Consider the following 19,917-nt stretch of genomic DNA (forward strand, 5'->3'; position numbering starts at 1 on the left):
TGGGTTTAGGTCAGGGCTCTGGCTGGGCCAGTCAAGAATGGTCACAGAGTTGTTCCAAAGCCACTCCTTTGTTATTTTAGCTGTGTGCTTAGGGTCATTATCCTGTTGAAAGGTGAACCTTCGGCCCAGTCTGAGGTCCTGAGCACTCTGGAAGAGGTTTTCTTCCAGGATATCTCTGTACTTGGCCGCATTCATCTTTCCTTCAATTGCAACCAGTCGCCCTGTCCCTGCAGCTGAAAAACACCCCCACAACATGATGCTCCCACCACCATGTTTCACTGTAGGGATTGTATTGGGCAGGTGATGAGCAGTGCCTGGTTTTCTCCACACATACCGATTAGAATTAACGCCAAAAAGTTCAATCTTGGTCTCATCAGACCTGAGAATCTTATTTCTCATAGTCTGGGAGTCCGTCATGTGTTTTTTGGCAAACTCTATGCGGGCTTTCATGTGTCTTGCACTGAGGAGAGGCTTCCGTCGGGCCACTCTGCCATAAAGCCCCGACTGGTGGAGGGCTGCAGTGATAGCTGACTTTGTGGAACTTTCTCCCATCTCCCTACTGCATCTCTGGAGCTCAGCCACAGTGATCTTTGCTTTTTTCTCTACCTCTCTCACCAAGGCTCTTCTCCGACGATTGCTCAGTTTGGCTGGACGGCCAGATCTAGGAAGAGTTCTGGTTGTCCCAAACTTTCTCCATTAGAGGATTATGGAGGCCACTGTGCTCTTAGGTACCTTGAGTGCTGCAGAAATTCTTTTGTAACCTTGGCCAGATCTGTGCCTTGCCACAATTCTGTCTCTGAGCTCCTTGGGCAGTTCCTTCGACCTCATGATTCTCATTTGCTCTGACATGCACTGTGAGCTGTAAAGTCTTATATAGACAGGTGTGTGCCTTTCCTAATCAAGTCCAATCAGTAAACACAGGTGGACTCCAATGAAGGAGCAGAACCATCTCAAGGAGGATCAGAAGAAATGGACAGCATGTGAGTTAAATATGAGTGTCACTGCAAAGGGTCTGAATACTTATGACCATGTGATATTTCAGTTTTTCTTTTGTAATAAATTTGCAAAAATTTCTACATTTCTGTTTTTTTCTGTCAAGATGGGGTGCTGAGTGTACATTAATGAGAAATAAAATGAACTTTTTGGATTTTGGCAAATGGCTGCAATGACACAAAGAGTGAAAAATTTAAAGGGGTCTGAATACTTTCCATACCCACTGTATATCAGTATATAAATATCAATGTGTGAGTAATGAATCAATATTAGTTTCACTTTTTGAACTGAATTATTGAAATCAATTTTTTAATGATACTGTAATTTATGTATATAATATTTGTATACAAAGCATGTATTATATATTTGAATTAATGTTGATTTTAGCAATTTTTGCTGCAATTATTTTGGTAGAAAGAAAAGTAGAACATTAAAATGAGCTAAAGATGCAGCTTCTACAGAGACACAAAAGAAGGTCAAAGGCCAGAGATGCCTGTATAGAAAGAAATATAAACTGAAAAAATGAGAGAGAGAGTAAATGTGACAGAGAAAGAGAATGAGCAATAACATGTATGTAACCAGACACATAGCCTCCATACACAGCTCAATCACTGATATGGAACAAGACAAACTCATCTGGGACAGAGAAAAATGGAACATACTACCCCAATGCAATGTAGAGTAAAGGAGGGTTTGCATTAGTGACTGTTTAACTAAGATAATATATTAAATCTTTGTTTCTCTCTCACTGTGCCTCCATCCCTTTTAATTCTGTTCAGCTCAGTTCAGTTCAGTGTAATTTAATTAAAGTGCTTCAAGGTGTTTGGCAGGAAAATAAAAGGTGTGTTTTTTTTCTATACAACAAACACATTCCAGACTATGAACTAAATCAGACAATACATTTTTTCTACACTGTTAATGTCCCTCTTGTCGGACTGTTGAAGGGTTATATATACACACACATGACAAAATTGTTGATAGCCTTACATTAAAGAAAGAAAAACCCACAATGGTCACTAAAATAACTTGAAACTGACAAAAATAATAATAAATAAAAATTTACTGAAAATTAACTAATGAAATTCAGACAAACTAAATTAGTTTAATTTAATTATTACTTTTGTCAGTATGAAGTTATTTCAGTGACCATTGTGGGTTTTTCTTTCTTTAACCCTCTGATGCACCCACGTATATTTTTGTGTCAAAGGGACATTAACGTAACTTTTTTGAAGATGTTTCAAACAGTTAATGGAAGCATACCAATAATTTTGTCCATGTGTGTATTTTGGTTCACAAAGGTCTTTTTTCTCTCCTAAGAACATAGTGAGCATTTATTTGGTAAAATGTCTGTGGAAATTACAATTGATTATTATCATTTTATGAAAACAGACATTGCAGCCTCTCCTATGTTGTTATCTGGCAGCTACTCCAGTGTGTGCAGAGAGTACAGTATCTACAGTTCTCAACCCCTACCTCCCTACCTACTGATGTTCATTCCTCCATCTCATTACATAGCAACAGCTGAAGACAAAGCAGGAGGTATATTGAGCAGCTGTGATAAGAGCCACTTTCCCTCCCCGTTTTTGACTAGCTCTTTCACACTCCCATCAGGATCCAGCTACAACTCTGACTGAATGATTTTTGTTGAGGGAGGCATGAGTGCATGTCATTCTGTGTGTACTACGTGTAAGAGTGCATACTTCAGCATGTATGAATGATCTGTTTATGAGAGTAAGAGGAGACAGGCTGTTAATTTTTTTGTGTGGGAAAGTGTGAACTGTATAATGATGAGAGAAAAAAGAAAGAATAGACAGAAACGTGGCTGCCAACAATATTGAAATCAGTATGTGTATCACACTAAATGCTGAAGAAAAAGGAGATACATACAGATACAGTTGTTTTCCAGGAAGTAGTGAGTAATTACAGAAAGATATACCAGATTTTCTCCGTGATTCCTGCCTCCATGTTTTCTGTCTTTAATTATCTCCGTCCTGAAGGATGCCATAGCATTTTTTAGAAAAAGTGATACTGTGGTGTGGTTGTTTTACACAGCATGAGTTATAAAGTGGAGTTTAGATCTTACTTCTGTTTGGTTTCACCTGTTACAATTGTAACAGGTGGTCAAAGGGTCACTTACATGTGCTGGGCTAAAAGAATGCAGGGTATGGGGGGTTTAGTGTTTTAGATGCCTGTAAATAACTGCCAACATTGTTTTAGTGCCATTAGATGCCTGAAGATAAAGGACACCTGAAAAAACATTTGGGGTCTTTTCAAGATGAGTCCACCCCTTTCCTCAGCTATATAGTCCTGAAATTTAGGGGAGAAGACAGAGAATGCTGTAGATGCCTTCTCTCCATGCTGCATGAATTAAACTGAGATAATTCATCACACATCACTGTTTGTTCTTAAGAATTAGCAACTCTCACAACCTAGAAGAAAATTCCATGAATTTGGTCATTTCTAACAACTTGTTACCTTGGCTTTAACTGCAAGCTTTAAAATGTCACAGTGCCCCTTCTACATTCTCTCTTAGCTGTAAGGGCAGTCAGTGTTCTGTATCATTTTTTTGGAGATTGAGCTGACCTGTAGTAATAACATGCGGGGGGGGGGTGGACACAATATTATGAAATAAAGAGATTCTTAATTGTCCAGGTGAAGTTATCTAGGTATTTTGGTGATGGTGTAATGAAATTTAGTGTGAAAATGTGACTCTTTCTGTTGAAATGTTAATTGTGTCTGACACAATACTGAAAATAAGATTATTGTCGCCAATGTATGCACGTCTGTGTATAAATGCTTTGAATATGACTGTAGGAGTTTTGAAAAAGCTTTACCTTTTCCTCTAAGATGATCAGAGATGTGTAAGCGTCCTAGTCATGCTAAAAAATACTTGACACATAATTCTAACCCTATGATTGTCTCTAAAAACAAACTTCAACATACTAAATTTTAGTTGAGGCTTACACACTGTTTTACACTATCTTCTGATTTGCTTGGTGAGACAGAATGCTTGACTGAAAACTGAAAACGTCACAGTGGCCTTTTAAAACTGCTGCTGCAGTATGTGGCTGATACTGTCAGATAAATTGGCTTGGTATGAACCTGCTCCCAAGTTGAGACATTCTGAGTTTTGCTTTCAAATTGGATTCTTTTCAATCTGCAGATCAAATCAGTTGCTGTGTATTCATCTCCCATGACAACATGAGCTGTGGGAAAATGCTGAATGAGATGGCCTATGAGAGTCCAGTGAGCATCTGTTTTAGTGGTGCCTGTTGAACCGCATAATTTCAGTGATGCTGGATGTCCAATTTAGGCCACTGTGGTAATGTGCATTCTGTGAGGACTGATGGTACAATTAACACTATGGCTGGCAGTTAAACTTTTTGAAATAGAAAAAATATAATACTGTAGTATGGACTCTCTCTTATCTCTTCTACCTTTGACTCTCTGGCTCAAAAAGACCATTGTGTTTAGTAACTGTATTTATTATATCCAAATAATATCTCCAAATGTATCTCATATATGTACCTTTTCTTTGTAGTTGGGTCACAAAACTCTCCATCATTGTGACTGACAGCTACTGTACATGTTTTAATACTGCAGTCAGTTGAAACAAGTCACAGAGAAATTTCCTCATATTTAGTTCAATTTTAGGGCCTATTAAAAACATTTATTTTCTAATGATAAGTAGTTAATGATAAGTAGTCTAATTTTCCAAGAAAAATAAAACATGCAGGGGTTACCATTATTACTTCATGATTTATCTTTGCCTGACCTATCTTTGTGTGATCCAAAGACCTGCCAACCATTCCAGTTTCTGTGCAAGATTAAATTTAGATCCTGATCACTTATATTGGCAATCAGAAGATTTAGTATAGCATTTGACAAAGAGTATTTTCTCTTTCTCAGCTCTTTCCAGCTGTGTGTTGTTTTTACACATCTCAGGGGTTAAAGCTTTGTACTTTAAGGAAAAAGAATAGCACGACGTGCCAGTTCGTATTGAAAATTTGTCTTAATAGATGTGTCTCACTGTGTTCATGACTTTAATTTTTCTTGCTGGCTAGATTTTTACTGTTCTCTGTATTTAAAGCACAGAAAGCTCAATATCTGCTCACAGTTGTGAATAACTTCATCCCATTTTTTAAAATGCCTGATCCAAAATTCTTTTGTGATACAATATATATGGTATTAAAGAATAAAAGGAAAAATTCTCACCATCACAACTGGGAAGAGCATGACTCCACTGATGGTTCTGCTCACAAACAATTGGCTCCTGATCATTCAGTGTATATCCTAGGTCACATGTAAATGAGACAAGGGAGCCAATCGGAAAGCTGCTGCCATGTCGACGACCATTGACTGGGATACCAGGATCGAGACAAGAGTCTGACTCCATTTTCACACCTGAGAATCACATCACACAAATGCAAATAGCACAGAGTTAAGAGGCTGAGTGTATATGTGTGAGGGGTAATTATAGCTTTTTGAGCTGTTTGTACTCAGAGAACATTGAGAAAAACTTCATTGCTCTGTTTGAGGGCCTAAAAGCAGAAAGGGTGTGTCTATCAAAAATGAGTCAGGCAATCAGCCTTACTTTCATATCTGATGCTGAAGCCTGCTGCAGAGCGGCTGTTGTCTGTAGTGAATAACAGGAACAGGAAGTTTGATGTGGAAATCAGAAAATGAGGTGCTTGGGTGCCGTGGTATTCACCGATCAAAGGAGAGGAGACTGAGGGGCCATCCCTAATTTCCAGTGTGTCATAGTTGACCTCAGTTTGGAATCTAGACCAGCATAAAACAAAGCAGAAAACATGCACAATAGATTGACATGAAGTACACAAAAAGCATTTATATGATTAGCATATATAACCTGAATGTAGGTTAATGTAACAGTAAATATTTATTAAGTCAGTAAAAAATATTAAAATAATAAACTCTTTATATTTATGCTGAACGAGGACTTGATGTTTTATCTCACAGACATGAAACACTGAAACTGCTGTGAACATATATTTGTAGTGTTAAAACTGCACGTCCCATACTGGTGTGTAACTAAAATGTCTGAGAGTCTTTTCAAACTAACGTTACCCTTTTTCAATGATTTAATTAATGAGTTAACTACTTACAGTCTCTCAACTTCTCTACATCATATCTCAGTAATGAGACATTATGGTGGCCTCTTGTTTGTTGTCATGGTGTATTGACGCTGGATGGGAGCATCAAGGTCAATGTTCTCCTCTTGGTGATGATTCTCTGATGGATCTGGAGTTTGCATGTTCAGATCATCCTCTTCATCAAATGCCTCTGAATCATGTCCAAGTGGAACTGATGATTGAAGCAATTTGAAATGCGAGGACTGGGAAGAGTGATATGGAGTTTTCTTCCAAAGAGTAACTCGGCTGGAGTCTGTTGGGTACTTCCATGAGGGGTTGCTCTGTAGTTTCTGAGGAAACTATAAAGATTTTGTTTCCACGATCTTCCTTACAAGCGAATGGTTGTAATGGTCTTTTCCAATATCTTCATAAATCGCTCTGCCTCTGCATTTGCTCTTGGCCAATATGGTGTTATTCTTCTGAATCCAAGATAGAGGCTAAAATCTTTGAACGACTATCCATTAAATGGAGATTCATTATCTGTCTTCACAACATGTGGTATTCCAAAAGATGAGAAGATCCTGTTCAGTTTGGGAATCACTGTAGAAGTAGCTGTGGACTTGACTATCTCTACTTCAGGATATCTAAGGTATTCATCAACAACCACAAGTAAGTAATCGCCAGATGGAAAGGGACCTGTGAAGTCAGTGGAGACATTTTGCCACAGACCTATAGGAAGTTCAGCCATCCCGAGCGGCTCCATGTGGTTTTGTGTGGGTGCTGCTTGACATGAAATGCAGTATTGTATCATTTTTTCCGCCATTTTATTTATGCCAGGAACCCATACCTTTTTCCTCCAGAGCTGTTTGGCCTTGATAATGCCCAGATGACCGGTGTGGGCTAGGTTGATGGCTTTATGATAGAGAGGTAGGCAGCACCAGTCTTGTTCCTCTGAGAATTATGTTCTCTATAGCATTGAATGTCAGTTAATTCCGCAGTTGGTAGAGTGTTTTCAGTGTTGGATCGTCAGCGTCATCTGTGTCATGTGGTGCATTTCGCCTTTGTCCTGCACATAGAAAATGCATCACTTTGCAAAGCACTGAATCTTTCTTTGTCTCTATTTGGACTTCTTCAAGTGTCACCACATTGTCAACTATGAAGAAGATCTCTGTGGTGTGTTTCCTACAATAGGATGCCTTGACATGTAGTCAGCAGGGTTATTTTTTCCAGCCTTGTACTTGATGATGCAGTTGTAAGGCTGTAGCCTGAGTCGCCAGTTCTACCTGAGCTGGGGGTTTGGCTTTTAGGTCAGTGAAGAGCAACTCAAGTGGCTTGTGATCAGTGATGACTGTAAAATGTGACCCATACAGAAATAGGTGAAAGTGTTCAGAGGCCCAGAGAATTGCTAGAGTCTCTCTCTCTCTCTCTCTCTCTCTCTCTCTCTCTGTGAGTAGCGCTGTTCCACAGCAGTAAGCACTTGGCTGGCATACGCAATGGTCGAGTAATTATCTTCATTGTTGGTGTTGCGCTGGCTGAGTATAGCAGCTAGAGCAACAGGGCTGGCATCTGCCATTATTGGTGATTTTTTTGGCTGGGTCAAAGTAGACCATTGTCATGTTTTTTATCAGTTGTGACTAACTTTTCCATCAGCAACTGCTGTTGTGATCCTCATGACCAAATGCTGTCCTTTTTGTTGAGTTGCCTTAGAGGTTGTGAGATCATTGCATAGGCAGGAATGAAGCGTGAACAGTACGTTGTCATCCCAAGCCAACTGTGAACTTCTGATGTGTTCCTGGTTGAAGGAAGGTTCTCAATGGCAGTGGTCTTTTTAGGATTTACAGAGATGCATTTTTCAGAGAAAACATGGCCAAAAAAAACTCCAGCGTTTACTATAGTCACACTTCTCTGTGTTCAGTGTTAAATTTTTCTCTTAGTCCCAGAAATACAACTTTGAGGCTGTCGTTGTGTTCTTCTTTTGTCTTACCATATACTATCACTCATGTTTTTGACATTGGGAATGCCATGTAGCACTTGCTAGATGACATTCTGGAACATTTCAGCAGCGGAGTTGATGCCAAAACTGAGTCTGGTGTATCTCCAGAGGCCAAAGTGTGTGGTGATGTACCTTGATTCTAGATGTAATTCAAGTTGATGATACCCAGCATTCAAGTCTAACTTGGAACACCACAGCTCCATTCAGGTTGTGAATAAGGTCATCAATTGTTGGTGTGATGCTGTGTTTGGCAGGCGCATATCCACACATATGCGAGCTCTTTCAGGATTCTAGGGTTTTGGAGTAACCACTATTGGAGATATTCATGGTGTCAGGCCACTGACTCACTCAATAAAGCCTTTTTCCTGTAGCTCTCTTTCCACAGGCTGCACTGAGTCATCGATGTGTAGCTTCACTTGAAAAGCTTTCCTATACCTTGGAACAGAACTTGGTATTAATGGATGAAATGCCTTGGGGTTGATAGTTATGAACTGTAGCTTTAAATTCTCCTCTCAGTGGAAGAGCAGTAGATGATCCATATGGATAGATATTTGCAGTAGATGGTGGCAGTTTACAACTTGGCTTTAGCTTGTCATAGGATATGTCATCTAGTATGTTTGCCGTTGCTCCACGACTGCCACTATTGTGTCCATGATTTTTACGTTTGTGTCCCACTGGATCCTGCAGTATGCATACAACATACACATATATCCACAGTAATTCTGTGTTGGCTTGCGTAGTTTGCTTACCACATGATGGTTTTACTCCTTTGTCATTTGGTGTGATTTTCTCATTGCCAGTTATGATCGTATCAACGTGACTCAGGCATAGTGAATTAAGAGACATGAAACACTGAGGATGCTGTGAACATGTACTTTTACTGTTAAAATTCTGGTGTGTAAACAAAATAACATTCCGGGCTTGTACCAATGCATATTAACCCTCTGGGGTCGACGAATGCACCGGCGTGTGAACAAGATGACTTTCACATCATTGTGAAGTAAACACTTTAGCCTACAACATGCAGGTCTCCAAAGTCTTGTGAACCAGTGTTCATGTGTTTTCTGGTCTTATTTCAGTGACTTAAAAAACTTGCTGCTCACATATTATTGTAGCCCATTTTGTGCTGATTACAGTGTCATCAGACTTTAGCCATTAATATGTTTAAAAGAAACTGAAAAAAGCACAAATGTCAGGGCATGTCAAAATTTGTCCAGGGCTCCAAAACCCACTTAGACCCCAGAGGGTTAAACTAATACCGCACAAACATTATATGTTTTTATTGAACACAACATGTAAACATTCACAGTGCAGGGTGGAAAAAGTATGTGAACCTTTGGGTTTAATAACTGGTTGACCCTCCTTTGGCAGTAATAACCTCAACCAAACGTTTCCTGTAGTTCCAAATCAGACCTGCATAACGGTCAGGGGGAATTTTGGACCATTCCTCTTTACAAAACTGTTTCAGTGCAGCAATATTCTTGGGATGTCTGGTGTGAATCACTCTCTTGAGGTCATGCCACAGCATCGCAATCGGGTTGAGGTCAGGACTCTGACTGGGCCACTCCAGAAGGCGTATTTTCTTCTGTTGAAGCCATTCTGTTGTTGATTTACTTCTATGCTTTGGGTCGTTGTCCTGTTGCATCACCCATCCTCTGTTGAGCTTCAGTTGGCGGACAGATGGTCTTAGGTTTTCCTGCAAAATGTCTTGATAAACTTTGGAATTCATTTTTCCGTCAATGACAGCAATCTGTCCAGGCCCTGAGGCAGCAAAGCAGCCCCAAACCATGATGCTCCCTCCACCATATTTCACAGTTGGGATGAGGTTTTGATGTTGGTGTGCTGTGCCTTTTTTTCTCCTCACATTGTGTGTTCTTTCCAAACAACTCAATTTTGGTTTCATCTGTCTACAGAATATTTTTCCAGTAGTGCGGCGGAACACCCAGGTGCTCTTTTGCAAACTTCAAATGTGCTGCAATGTTATTCTTGGACATTAGTTGGCTTCCTCTGTGGTGTCCTCCCATGAACTCCATTCTTGTTTAATGTTTTACTTATTGTAGATTTGTCAACAAAAATGTTAGCATGTGCCACTGATTTCTGTAAGTTTTTAGCGGACACTCCAGGATTCTTCTTCACCTCATTGAGCATTCTGCTCTGTGCTCTTGCAGTCATCTTTACAGGACGACCACGCCTAGGGAGAGTAGCAACAGTACTGAACTTTCTCCATTTGTAGACAGTGTCTTACTGTGGATACATGAACATCTAGGCTTTTACAGATACTTTTGTAATCCTTTCCAGCTTCATACAAGTCAACAATTCTTGATTGTAGGTCTTCTGAGAGCTCTTTTGTGCAAGGCATGGTTCACATCAGGCAATGCTTCTTGAGAACAGCAAACTCAAAACTGGTGTGTGTTTTTTTATAGGGCAGGGCAGCTTTAACCAACACATCCAATCTCATCACATTGATTGGACTCCAGGTTGGCTAACGCCTGGCTCCAATTAGCTCTTGGAGAGGTCATTAGCCTAGGTGTTCACATACTTTTTCCATCCTGCACTGTGAATGTTTACATGTTCTGTTCAATAAAAACATGAAAACATATAATGTTTGTGTGGTATTATTTTAAGCAGACTGTATTTTTCTATTGTTGTGACTTACATGAAGATCAGAATATATTTTATGACCAATTTATGCAGAAATCAAAGTAATCCCAAAGGGTTCACATACTTTTTCTTGCAACTGTAGTTTTTCCTTAATAATAGCCTTCATTTAAAAACTGCATGATGTGTTTACTTGTGTTATCTTTGACTAATATTTAAATCTGTTTGATGATCTGAAACATTGAAGTGTGACAAACATGCCAAAAAATAAGAAATCAGGAATTGCGCCAACACTTGTTCACTCCACTGTATTTAAATTCACTACACTTGTTAGAAGAAGATATTTTTCTCAAGATCCGATTCTGTTAAAACATGATTTGCTATGAGACAAGTGTACAGGGACTGTCTCCAGCATGGAGGACAGTTTGATCTGATGAAAGGTGGCTGTAACTCATCTGCCTTATAATGGTTGTAAAAGGCATCGCATGTGTTTTAACAATGTTTCGCTATTGACTTATTGAGCCAAGAACTCTTTCCAACATCACTGAAATTTCACTGTAATTCACAGCCTGGGTAGTAGGCTAATGTTAGGCTCTCATATGAAAAAAAGTTTGGACACACTTTACCATTAAATTGAATGAGAAAGTGTGCCCAAACTTTTGACTGGTACTGTATAAACAATCAAATATGTTCTTTACAAGCCATATCTGTGTTTGCAGTTTTAATTGGAAGGTATGTTTTAGGTATTTCAGGTTTTTATGGAGCCCCTAAAACGACATTGTGGTAGGGAATGTTTTGCGTTTCATCGCAAAGCTGTTCAGTACTTCAGGGAGCACTTCCTGTTTACATTCACCCTGGCAGTCAGAGGCGCCTTTGGGTCACAATGGAGCGGTTTATAGAGTTTTATTTTGAAATTGGACTCAAGTAGTGAGAATAAAAAATATGATCAGTGCTTAGTTTAAGACACGGTTTAGACAGTGAAAGACACCTGATAAGGATTTTATGCAAAAGAGGACTGCCTCGACGGAACAGTTACCTGGGCTTCGTGGACCTTGTTGATTTCATTCGTGATCAGCTGCAGTACTCTGGTTAACTTCATGGGTACTGACGGATGTACGCTAAATGCAGAGAGAAGGGTCTGCGTGTGAGAAAAGAAGATGTGCGCTTGGTGCTGAAGGAATTGGATCCTTCAGGAGTTGCAGTGAAGAGAGCCAGACGTCTCAGACGACACAACTACTTTGCTAAGGGACCAAACTTTATTTGGCATTTGGACTCGTACAATAAGTTAAAACCACATGGCATTTGTATTAATGGTTGTATTGGTGGCTATTTGAGGAAGATTGTCTGGTTTAATGCCTACACAACTAGTAGAGATCTAAAGCTAATAGGCGGTTACTATATTGAAACCGCTTCAATATAGTGGAGCATTTGGGTGGAGGATTTGGGAGGATGCCCTAGAGTTGTTAGGGGTGATCTTGGAACTGAAAAGGGTCATGTTAGAGACTTTCAGTTTCTCCACAACAACAACGCAGATGAAACCCTTTAAGCTATTTGGATGGTGCAAGTACTGCCAACCAAAGGATTGAGTAATGGTGGGGGTGTCTGCACAGGGAATGCATGGAATTCAGGATTTCCCTGTTTGCTGACCTCAGAGACAACGGATTCATTGATGAAAATTCCTGGACAAAGGTTTGCTCCAGTTCTGCTTCATGGGATTTACCCAAGTGAGTTCTAAAATGTTTTGATGCTTTTGTGTGTGTGTGTGAGAGAGAGAGAAATAGAGAAAGAGTCACTAAAATGAAAAATTCTGTCATTGCTCGCGTCACATCTGTTTCTTTGCCAGTTAAAAAATAAATATTTTGAGCAAAATTCTCTTGTTTTCCAGAGATGTCTTGATATTTAAAACATTGAATAAATGAGGAAACACTTTGTTTTGGAGTGTCTATTAAAGTTTTGGCCCATTTTTTAAAATTATTATTATTATTATTATTATTATTATTATTATTACAGGATGAGCTGGATAACTTGGAATGCACACTATCAGGCCATTAAAGAACAGCAGCAACCCCAGTGTTATGTATGGTATGCAAGGTCCTTTTCATCTGAAATGTTTACATAGATTGTGTGCAATATTTTACACAGGGGAATCCTGCCACATTGTAGAAAGTTTTAAAAATGTACAATTGTGATACATGAAAATCATTAATAATTGAGCCAACATTTGCAAAAATGTTTATTGTTTACAACAAGAGTAATTTCAATGCTAACCTTAAATGTGATGTTGCATATGATAAACAAAAACACAGCCTCCTGTTTCAGTAGCTGTAACTTGTAGCTGCAGTGTATATATCAATGTAATACTAAAGCAGCTCTGGTTATGCTTTAAAAGAGAACAAACCTGACCACTTGGGAAACTCTGAGCCTATTTGTAAAGTAACTGAATGTTATGGCCATAAACAAATTAATAATATAGGGGCCATTTAAATTAACAGTGTTCCAAAAAAACAGGACTATGAACAACACTGATGCTCAAAAAGGTAACATTCTTTCTTTCTTTTCTTCTTTCTTTTCCTTTCGGCTCTCCCTTCAGGGGTCAACACAGCAAATCATCTGCCTCCATTTAACCCTATCCTCCTCCACACCCACACCAACTATCCTCATGTCCTCCTTAACTACATCCAAGAACCTCCACTTTGGTCTTCCTGTAGACCTCCTTCCTGGCAGTTCTAACCTCAACATCCTTTTCCCAATATATTGACTGTACCTCCTCTGAACATGTCCAAACCATCTCAATCTGGCTTCCCTGGCTTTTTCTCCAAAACATCTAACATGAGCTGTCCCTCTGATGTACTCATTCCTGATCCTAACCATCCTCGTCACTCCCAGAGAGAACCTCAACATTTTCAGCTCTGCTACCTCCAGCTCTGCCTCCTGTCTTTTTCTCAGTGCCACTGTCTGTAAACCATACAACATTGCTGGTCTCACCACTTGTACACCTTTCCTTTCATTCTTGCTGACACTCTTTTGTCACACATCACACTTGACACTTTCCTCCACCCGTTCCAACCTGCTTGCACACGTCTCGTCACTTCTTTTCCACACTCTCCGTTGCTCTGGACTGTTGACCCTAGGTACTTAAAATCCTCCACCTTCTTCACCTCTACTCCCTGTAACCTCACCGTTCTACTTGAGTCCCTCTCATTTACACACATGTACTTTGTTTTACTGCGGCTAACCTTCATTCCTCTCCTTTCCAGAGCAAACCTCCACCTCTCTAGATTTTCCTCCACCTGCTCCCTGCTCTCACTACAGATGACAATGTCATCTGCAAACACCATGGTACACGGAGATTCCTGTATAACCTCATCTGTCAGCCTGTCCATCACCAGAGCAAACAAGAAGGGGCTCACTGCCGATCCTTGGTGCAGTCCCACCTCCACCTTGAACTCTGTCACCCCTACAGCACACCTCACCGACTGTCTTACAGGTCTCGTACATGTCCTGCACCACTCGAACATACTTCTCTGCCACTCCAGACTTCCTCATGCAAAACCACAGCTCCTCTCTCGGCACCCTGTCATACGCTTTTTCCAAATCTATAAAGACACAATACAGCTCCTTCTGGCGTTCTCTCTACTTCTCAAGCATCATTCTCAAAGCAAATATTGCATCTGTGGTACTCTTTCTTGGCATGAAACCATACTGCTGCTCACAAATGCTCACTTCTGACCTCAGCCTAGCCTCCACTATTCTTTCCCATAACTTCATTGTGTGACTCATCAGCTTTATTCCTCTGTAGTTTCCACAATTCTGCATGTCTCCCTTGTTCTTAAAGATGGGCACCAGTAACACTTCTCCATTCCTCAGGCATCCTCTCACTCTCCAAGATCTTGTTAAGTAGCCCAGTCAAAATCTCTACTGACACCTCTCCTAAATACTTCCATACCTCCACAGGTATGTCGACAGGACCAACTGCCTTTCCACTCTTCATCCTCTTCAACGCCTTCCTCACTTCATCGTTACTGATCTTTGCTACTTCCTGCTCCACAACAGTCACCTCTTCTACTTTGTGCTCTCTAACATTTTCAACATTCATCAACTCTTCAAAGTATTCCTTCCATCTTTCCATCACATTTGTGGCACCTGTCAACACATTTCCATCCCTGTGCTTAATCACCCTAACCTGCTGCACATCCTCCCCATCTCTGTCTCTCTGCCTCACCAACCTGTACAAATCCACCTCTCCCTCCTTAGTGTCCAACCTATCATACAAATCCTCATATACCCTTTGTGTGACCTTTGCCACTTCTACTTGAAACACCAAGTACCCTCCTACCTGTCTCCCTGATCACTTTAGCTGTAGCTGTCCAGTCATCTGGAAGAACCTCCTGTTTCAGCTCCTCCGTGAAAGCCACACAACACTTTTCCTTTTTCAACTTTCCACCACTTGGTCCTCTGCTCTTCCCTTGTCCTCTTCATCTTCCTCATCACCAGAGTCACCCTACACACCACCTTCCTATGCTATCTGGCTACACTCTCCCGAACCACTGCTTTGCAGTCACTGATCTCTTTCAGGTTGGAATGTCTGCACAAGATGTAATCAACTTGTGTGCTCCTGCCTCCACTCTTATATGTCACCCTATGCTCCTCCCTTTTCTGGAAAAATGTGTTCACTACAGCCATTTCCATCCTTTTTGAGAAGTCTACCATCTGTCCTTCTGCATTTCTGTCCTGCATACCAAACTTACCCATCACTTCCTCGTCACCTCTGTTTCCCTCACCAACATGTCCATTGAAGTCTGCCCCAATCACCACTCTCTCACCACTAGGGATACCCTGAATCACGTCATCCATCTCCCTCCAGAATTTCTCCTTCTCTTCTAATTCACATCCTACCTGTGGGGCATAACCACTGACAACATTCAACATCACACCTTCAACTTCCAACTTCAGACTTATCACCCTATCTGACACTCTTTTCACCTCCAGAACATTCCTAACAAAATCCTCCTTCAGGATAACTCCTACTCCATTCCTCTTTCCATTCACACCATGATAAAATAGCTTGAACCCTGCTCCTAATCTATATGCCTTGCGACCTTTCCACCTCGTCTCCTGAACACACAATATATACACCTTTCTTCTCTCCATCATATCAACGCTCTCGTTTTCCCTGACAAATCCCTACATTCAAAGTCCCTACTCTAAGTCCTACACTCCTGCCCTTCTTCTTCTCTCATTGCCTACGAACACACCTCCCTCCTCTCCTTCTTTGACCAACAGTAGTCCAATTTCTACTGGAACCCTGTAGGTCAACAGCACTAGTGGCAGTCGTTGTCAACCCAGGCTGCGACCGATCTGATATGGAAGTCATATTTGTGATTTGCATGTTTGATTTGGCTTAGATTTTACGTCGAATTCCCTTCCTGACACAACCCTATGCATTTACATTGACTTGGGACCGGCACATGAAGAGACTGGATTGTGCCCCCTTGTGGTTGCATTGCTCAAAAAGGTAACATCCATCCATCCATCTATCTTCTATACCCGCTTTTTCCTGAAAGCCAGGGTCACGGGGATCTGCTGGAGCCTATCCCAGCTCTCTCTCGGGTGAAAGGTAGGGGTACACCCTGGACAGGTCACCAGTCCATCACAGGGCCACATAGAGACACACAAAGACAGACAACCTCACACACTCACACTCACTCCTACGGGCAATTTCGATTCACCAATCAACCTAACATGCATGTTTTTGGACTGTGAGAGGAAACCGGAGTACCTGGAGTAAACAAAAAGGTAACATACTATATTTAAACTATTGTAAATTCCTCTTCAGTATATGATCTGTGTCATTTATATAAAATATATTTATTTTACATATTATTTATTACAGTTTATATAGATCATTTGCAGATTACAAGATCACATACTTTTGGATGCTAATGTTGCCTTCATTAGCATAAATTAATATTTTTATAATGCAGCAGCTTCAACAGGAAAGTCCGACATTAAAACTGCAATTTATTGATTTTGTTTGTTTTTTGTTTTTGCAGGTGGAAGGAAGTGAATATATACACTCAGCTGTAGGTTACTAGTATATGATATTAATAATATGTTGTTATTGTTATTTGAATACATTAACTATTCACTTCTGGTTCAGCAATAAAGATAATCCAAAATTGACAAGCTGATATGCTGACAGCCTGTGGATGCCCTAGCTGGCTAGCAAAATTAATTCAAGAATAGCACATATACATACCAATATAATATTAATATTACATTTATATTTTTATACATACAAGGACACGTTAACATCTTTAGTTTGTAACATGGAAGCTACAGAACTGGAGTTTTCAATAAATCATTTTGTTTTTCACTTCTTCTCAGCGACCATATTTAGCCTGTCGACACGGCTAAACACAACAACTCGCCAAACAAAAATAAACCCGACTGGGTGAAAACGTAAATCCAACACTGAGTGTAAGGGATGCAGTAGACATACTGTGTACACACTCTTCTTCGGGCTTGTAAAAAAATATATAGAGCCACCTTGTGGCAACTGCATGCTCTGTGCGTGTTACATATTTCCCCCCGGTAACAGAAAGGCTGACCCCAGCCGTACACAACCAAGACTGTCAAGGGCTTCCAACGCAACTATACATAGAGGCAAGGGGAAAATAACACAATACATTAAAGGTAAATAAGAAAACCTGCTTACACTGACACACATATCATTAGACACAGAATAAATCAAAAAAATAAACAAAACATGCATGACATGTAGCTGATGGCAAAAGTAGAGAACAATTCCTCAAAAGTAGTGGAAAATATATTCAATAAGTGAACTCAACACAGAAGTGAGTTGAAACAAACTCTCATAGGGCAGAACACAATCAAAACATTGTGACCTAAATGTAGCAACATAACAAAAATAAACACATAATTGTCACATTTCTAGTCTGATAAGAAAATTGTCAAGACCACCTAAGAGACGTCAAGTCTGTCAGTATGGTAAGCATGAGTCCACCTAGAGTCAGACCAGGCAGAGGTCACCCTGGGGTAGCGACAAGGTCTGAAGTCGTATTGACTGGAAGTTTCTGAGTCTAGGGTAGGTCACAGTTTGTGGAATGTCATGTACAAAGTCACAGTCAATCTCTGTGGTAGGTACAGTAATGTCAGGGTTATCAAAATCTGTAACGACATCTGGGGACACAGTCTGGGACGCACAACAACCACTGGAGTCCTGAGCATTGTTGCCGATATCTGGGTCTCCCTGTCCCACAGCAATAGGAGCAGAGCGTAAACTTCTGGATGTAGAAGTAGACTCCCAGGTATGGAAAGGCAACAGGTTAACCACATGGAAAACACCAGCATCTGTACCTGTGTCCAGCCTAATCAGTCTGTAGTTGACAGGTCCAAGTTTTTGACTGATAAAAGGACCTGTGTATAGAGGAGCTAGTTTAGCCGTGAAACTAGATTGGGCATCAGACCTAGGGTGAGACTTCACCCTGACGAGGTCACCAACTTCATATGTTGTACTGTATGTCGTCATCTCAAATCATAGTAATGTTTTTGTCTGTCATGACTGTGGGCACGCATTGCTCTAGCATGATCATGGGCTGAATGAATGGAGTCCCTTAGGGTTTCAGGATAGAGGATACCTGGATCATCCACTCCTTCTTGCCAAGGCTGTATCAAGAGATCAACAGGAGTCTCTAACTCACGACCATACAGCATCATGGAAGGACTGAGTCCGGTGCTCTCATTGGGAGCCGTCCTGAGTGCAAAGCAGATCTGGGAGATAAATTTGTCCCAAGAGGTGTGCTTGTCTCCCACATAGGCACATATTATTGCTGTCTTAAGGGTTCGATTCACCCGTTCAGTTGCATTTGTTTGTGGGTGATATGCTGTTGTGAGCCTATGAGTGGTACCTAGGAGGCCGAGGCCCAATGAAATCCACTCCAGTGTATTCCCAGGGTTTCTGAGGAGAGCTAGGAACCATGAATCCAGCTGGTTTCCTCTGGCTGGGCTTAGTGAGCTGACAGACAGTGCAAGACGTAACATTGTGCTTAATATCCGTTGCCATGTTGGGCCAGAAGAATCTGAGACACAGTCTGGACAAAGTTTTTGCAACGCCTAAGTGGCCTGCAGTAGGGTGGTCATGATAATAGTTGAGCAGGCAGCCACAAATAGATGTTGGAACATAAAGCTTGAGTGCTTTTAACGGGTGTAGTCCACATTTCGCTGTTGGATCTTTAAAGTATAGCAGACCATCATACACAGAAAACTGAGGGTCCTTGTTATTATCTGCATCGCAATGCGATTCCTGCTCTAGATCTCTGAGTAATGGTCCTGTGACTGGGTCATCCAGTTGAAGTTGTCTCAAATGGCTTCGATCAGCAACTATCACTGGTGGTAATGTGCGGAGGTCCAGACTACCTATGACAGCGTATTCATGTAGAATGTCTGTAGGATTGTCATTGGAGGGGGGTAGGGGATTTCTGGAAAAGGTGTTGGGGACTTTGTTATTAGAGCCGGGCTTGTGCACAATGGTAAAGTCAAAGTCCTGTAGTCTGAGAGACCAGTGAGCCAGCCTGCCAGAAGGGATAGGGAGAGACATCAACCATTTTAGGCTGCTGTGATCAGAGAAGATAGTGACATGAAGGTCCTCAACATAAGGTCTAAAATGTTCAAGTGACCAAATAACAACCAAACATTCTTTTTCAGGGGTTGAGTAAGGCCTTTCCGCTTTGTGGAGGGACCGACTTGCAAAGGCCACTACAACATCATGACCCTCATCATCACGCTGCATCAAAGCTTCGCCCAGACCAAGGTCACAAGCATCAGCATGAATGAAAAAAGGGCAATTGAAGTTGGGGAACTTGAGGACAGGAGCTGAAGTGACACTGGTTTTAAGAAAGTCCATAGATCTCTGGTAGTTGTCATCCCAGTGGAATGAAGAGTCCGATCTGGTTAAGGCATGAAGGGGTTCTGCATGATGTGCATAGTCCGGGATAAAACGGCGATAGTATCCCATTAGGCCGAGGAACTGTCTGACCTGTTTTACAATGGATGGCGTTTTGAATTTCATCACTGTACTGACCTTTTTGGGGTCTGGTTTTATACCAGAAGACGTAACTCGGTAACCAAGGAATGTAAGTTCACTCAGACAGAACTGGCATTTGTGAAGCTTTAAAGACAGTCCTGCAGCTTGAAGTCTCAGAAGCACTTCTTCCACGT

At 40.9% G+C, this 19,917-nt stretch overlaps 1 protein-coding gene across 1 annotated transcript in view; it reads right to left on the bottom strand.

Annotated features, from left to right (window-relative positions):
• The window catches only part of LOC113138270 (CUB and sushi domain-containing protein 1), a 950,854-nt gene that overhangs the window by 299,884 nt on the left and 631,053 nt on the right, over nt 1-19,917 (bottom strand). Inside the window, exons 19-20 of the mRNA XM_033325108.1 lie at nt 5,588-5,775; nt 5,209-5,397 (exon numbers count right to left, since the gene is read on the bottom strand). Coding sequence (XP_033180999.1) covers nt 5,209-5,397; nt 5,588-5,775 — 377 coding nt within the window. The remainder of the gene's footprint in view (nt 1-5,208; nt 5,398-5,587; nt 5,776-19,917) is intronic.

The sequence above is a fragment of the Mastacembelus armatus genome, chromosome 3 (genome assembly GCF_900324485.2).
Source record: "Mastacembelus armatus chromosome 3, fMasArm1.2, whole genome shotgun sequence".
Taxonomy (NCBI): domain Eukaryota; kingdom Metazoa; phylum Chordata; class Actinopteri; order Synbranchiformes; family Mastacembelidae; genus Mastacembelus; species Mastacembelus armatus.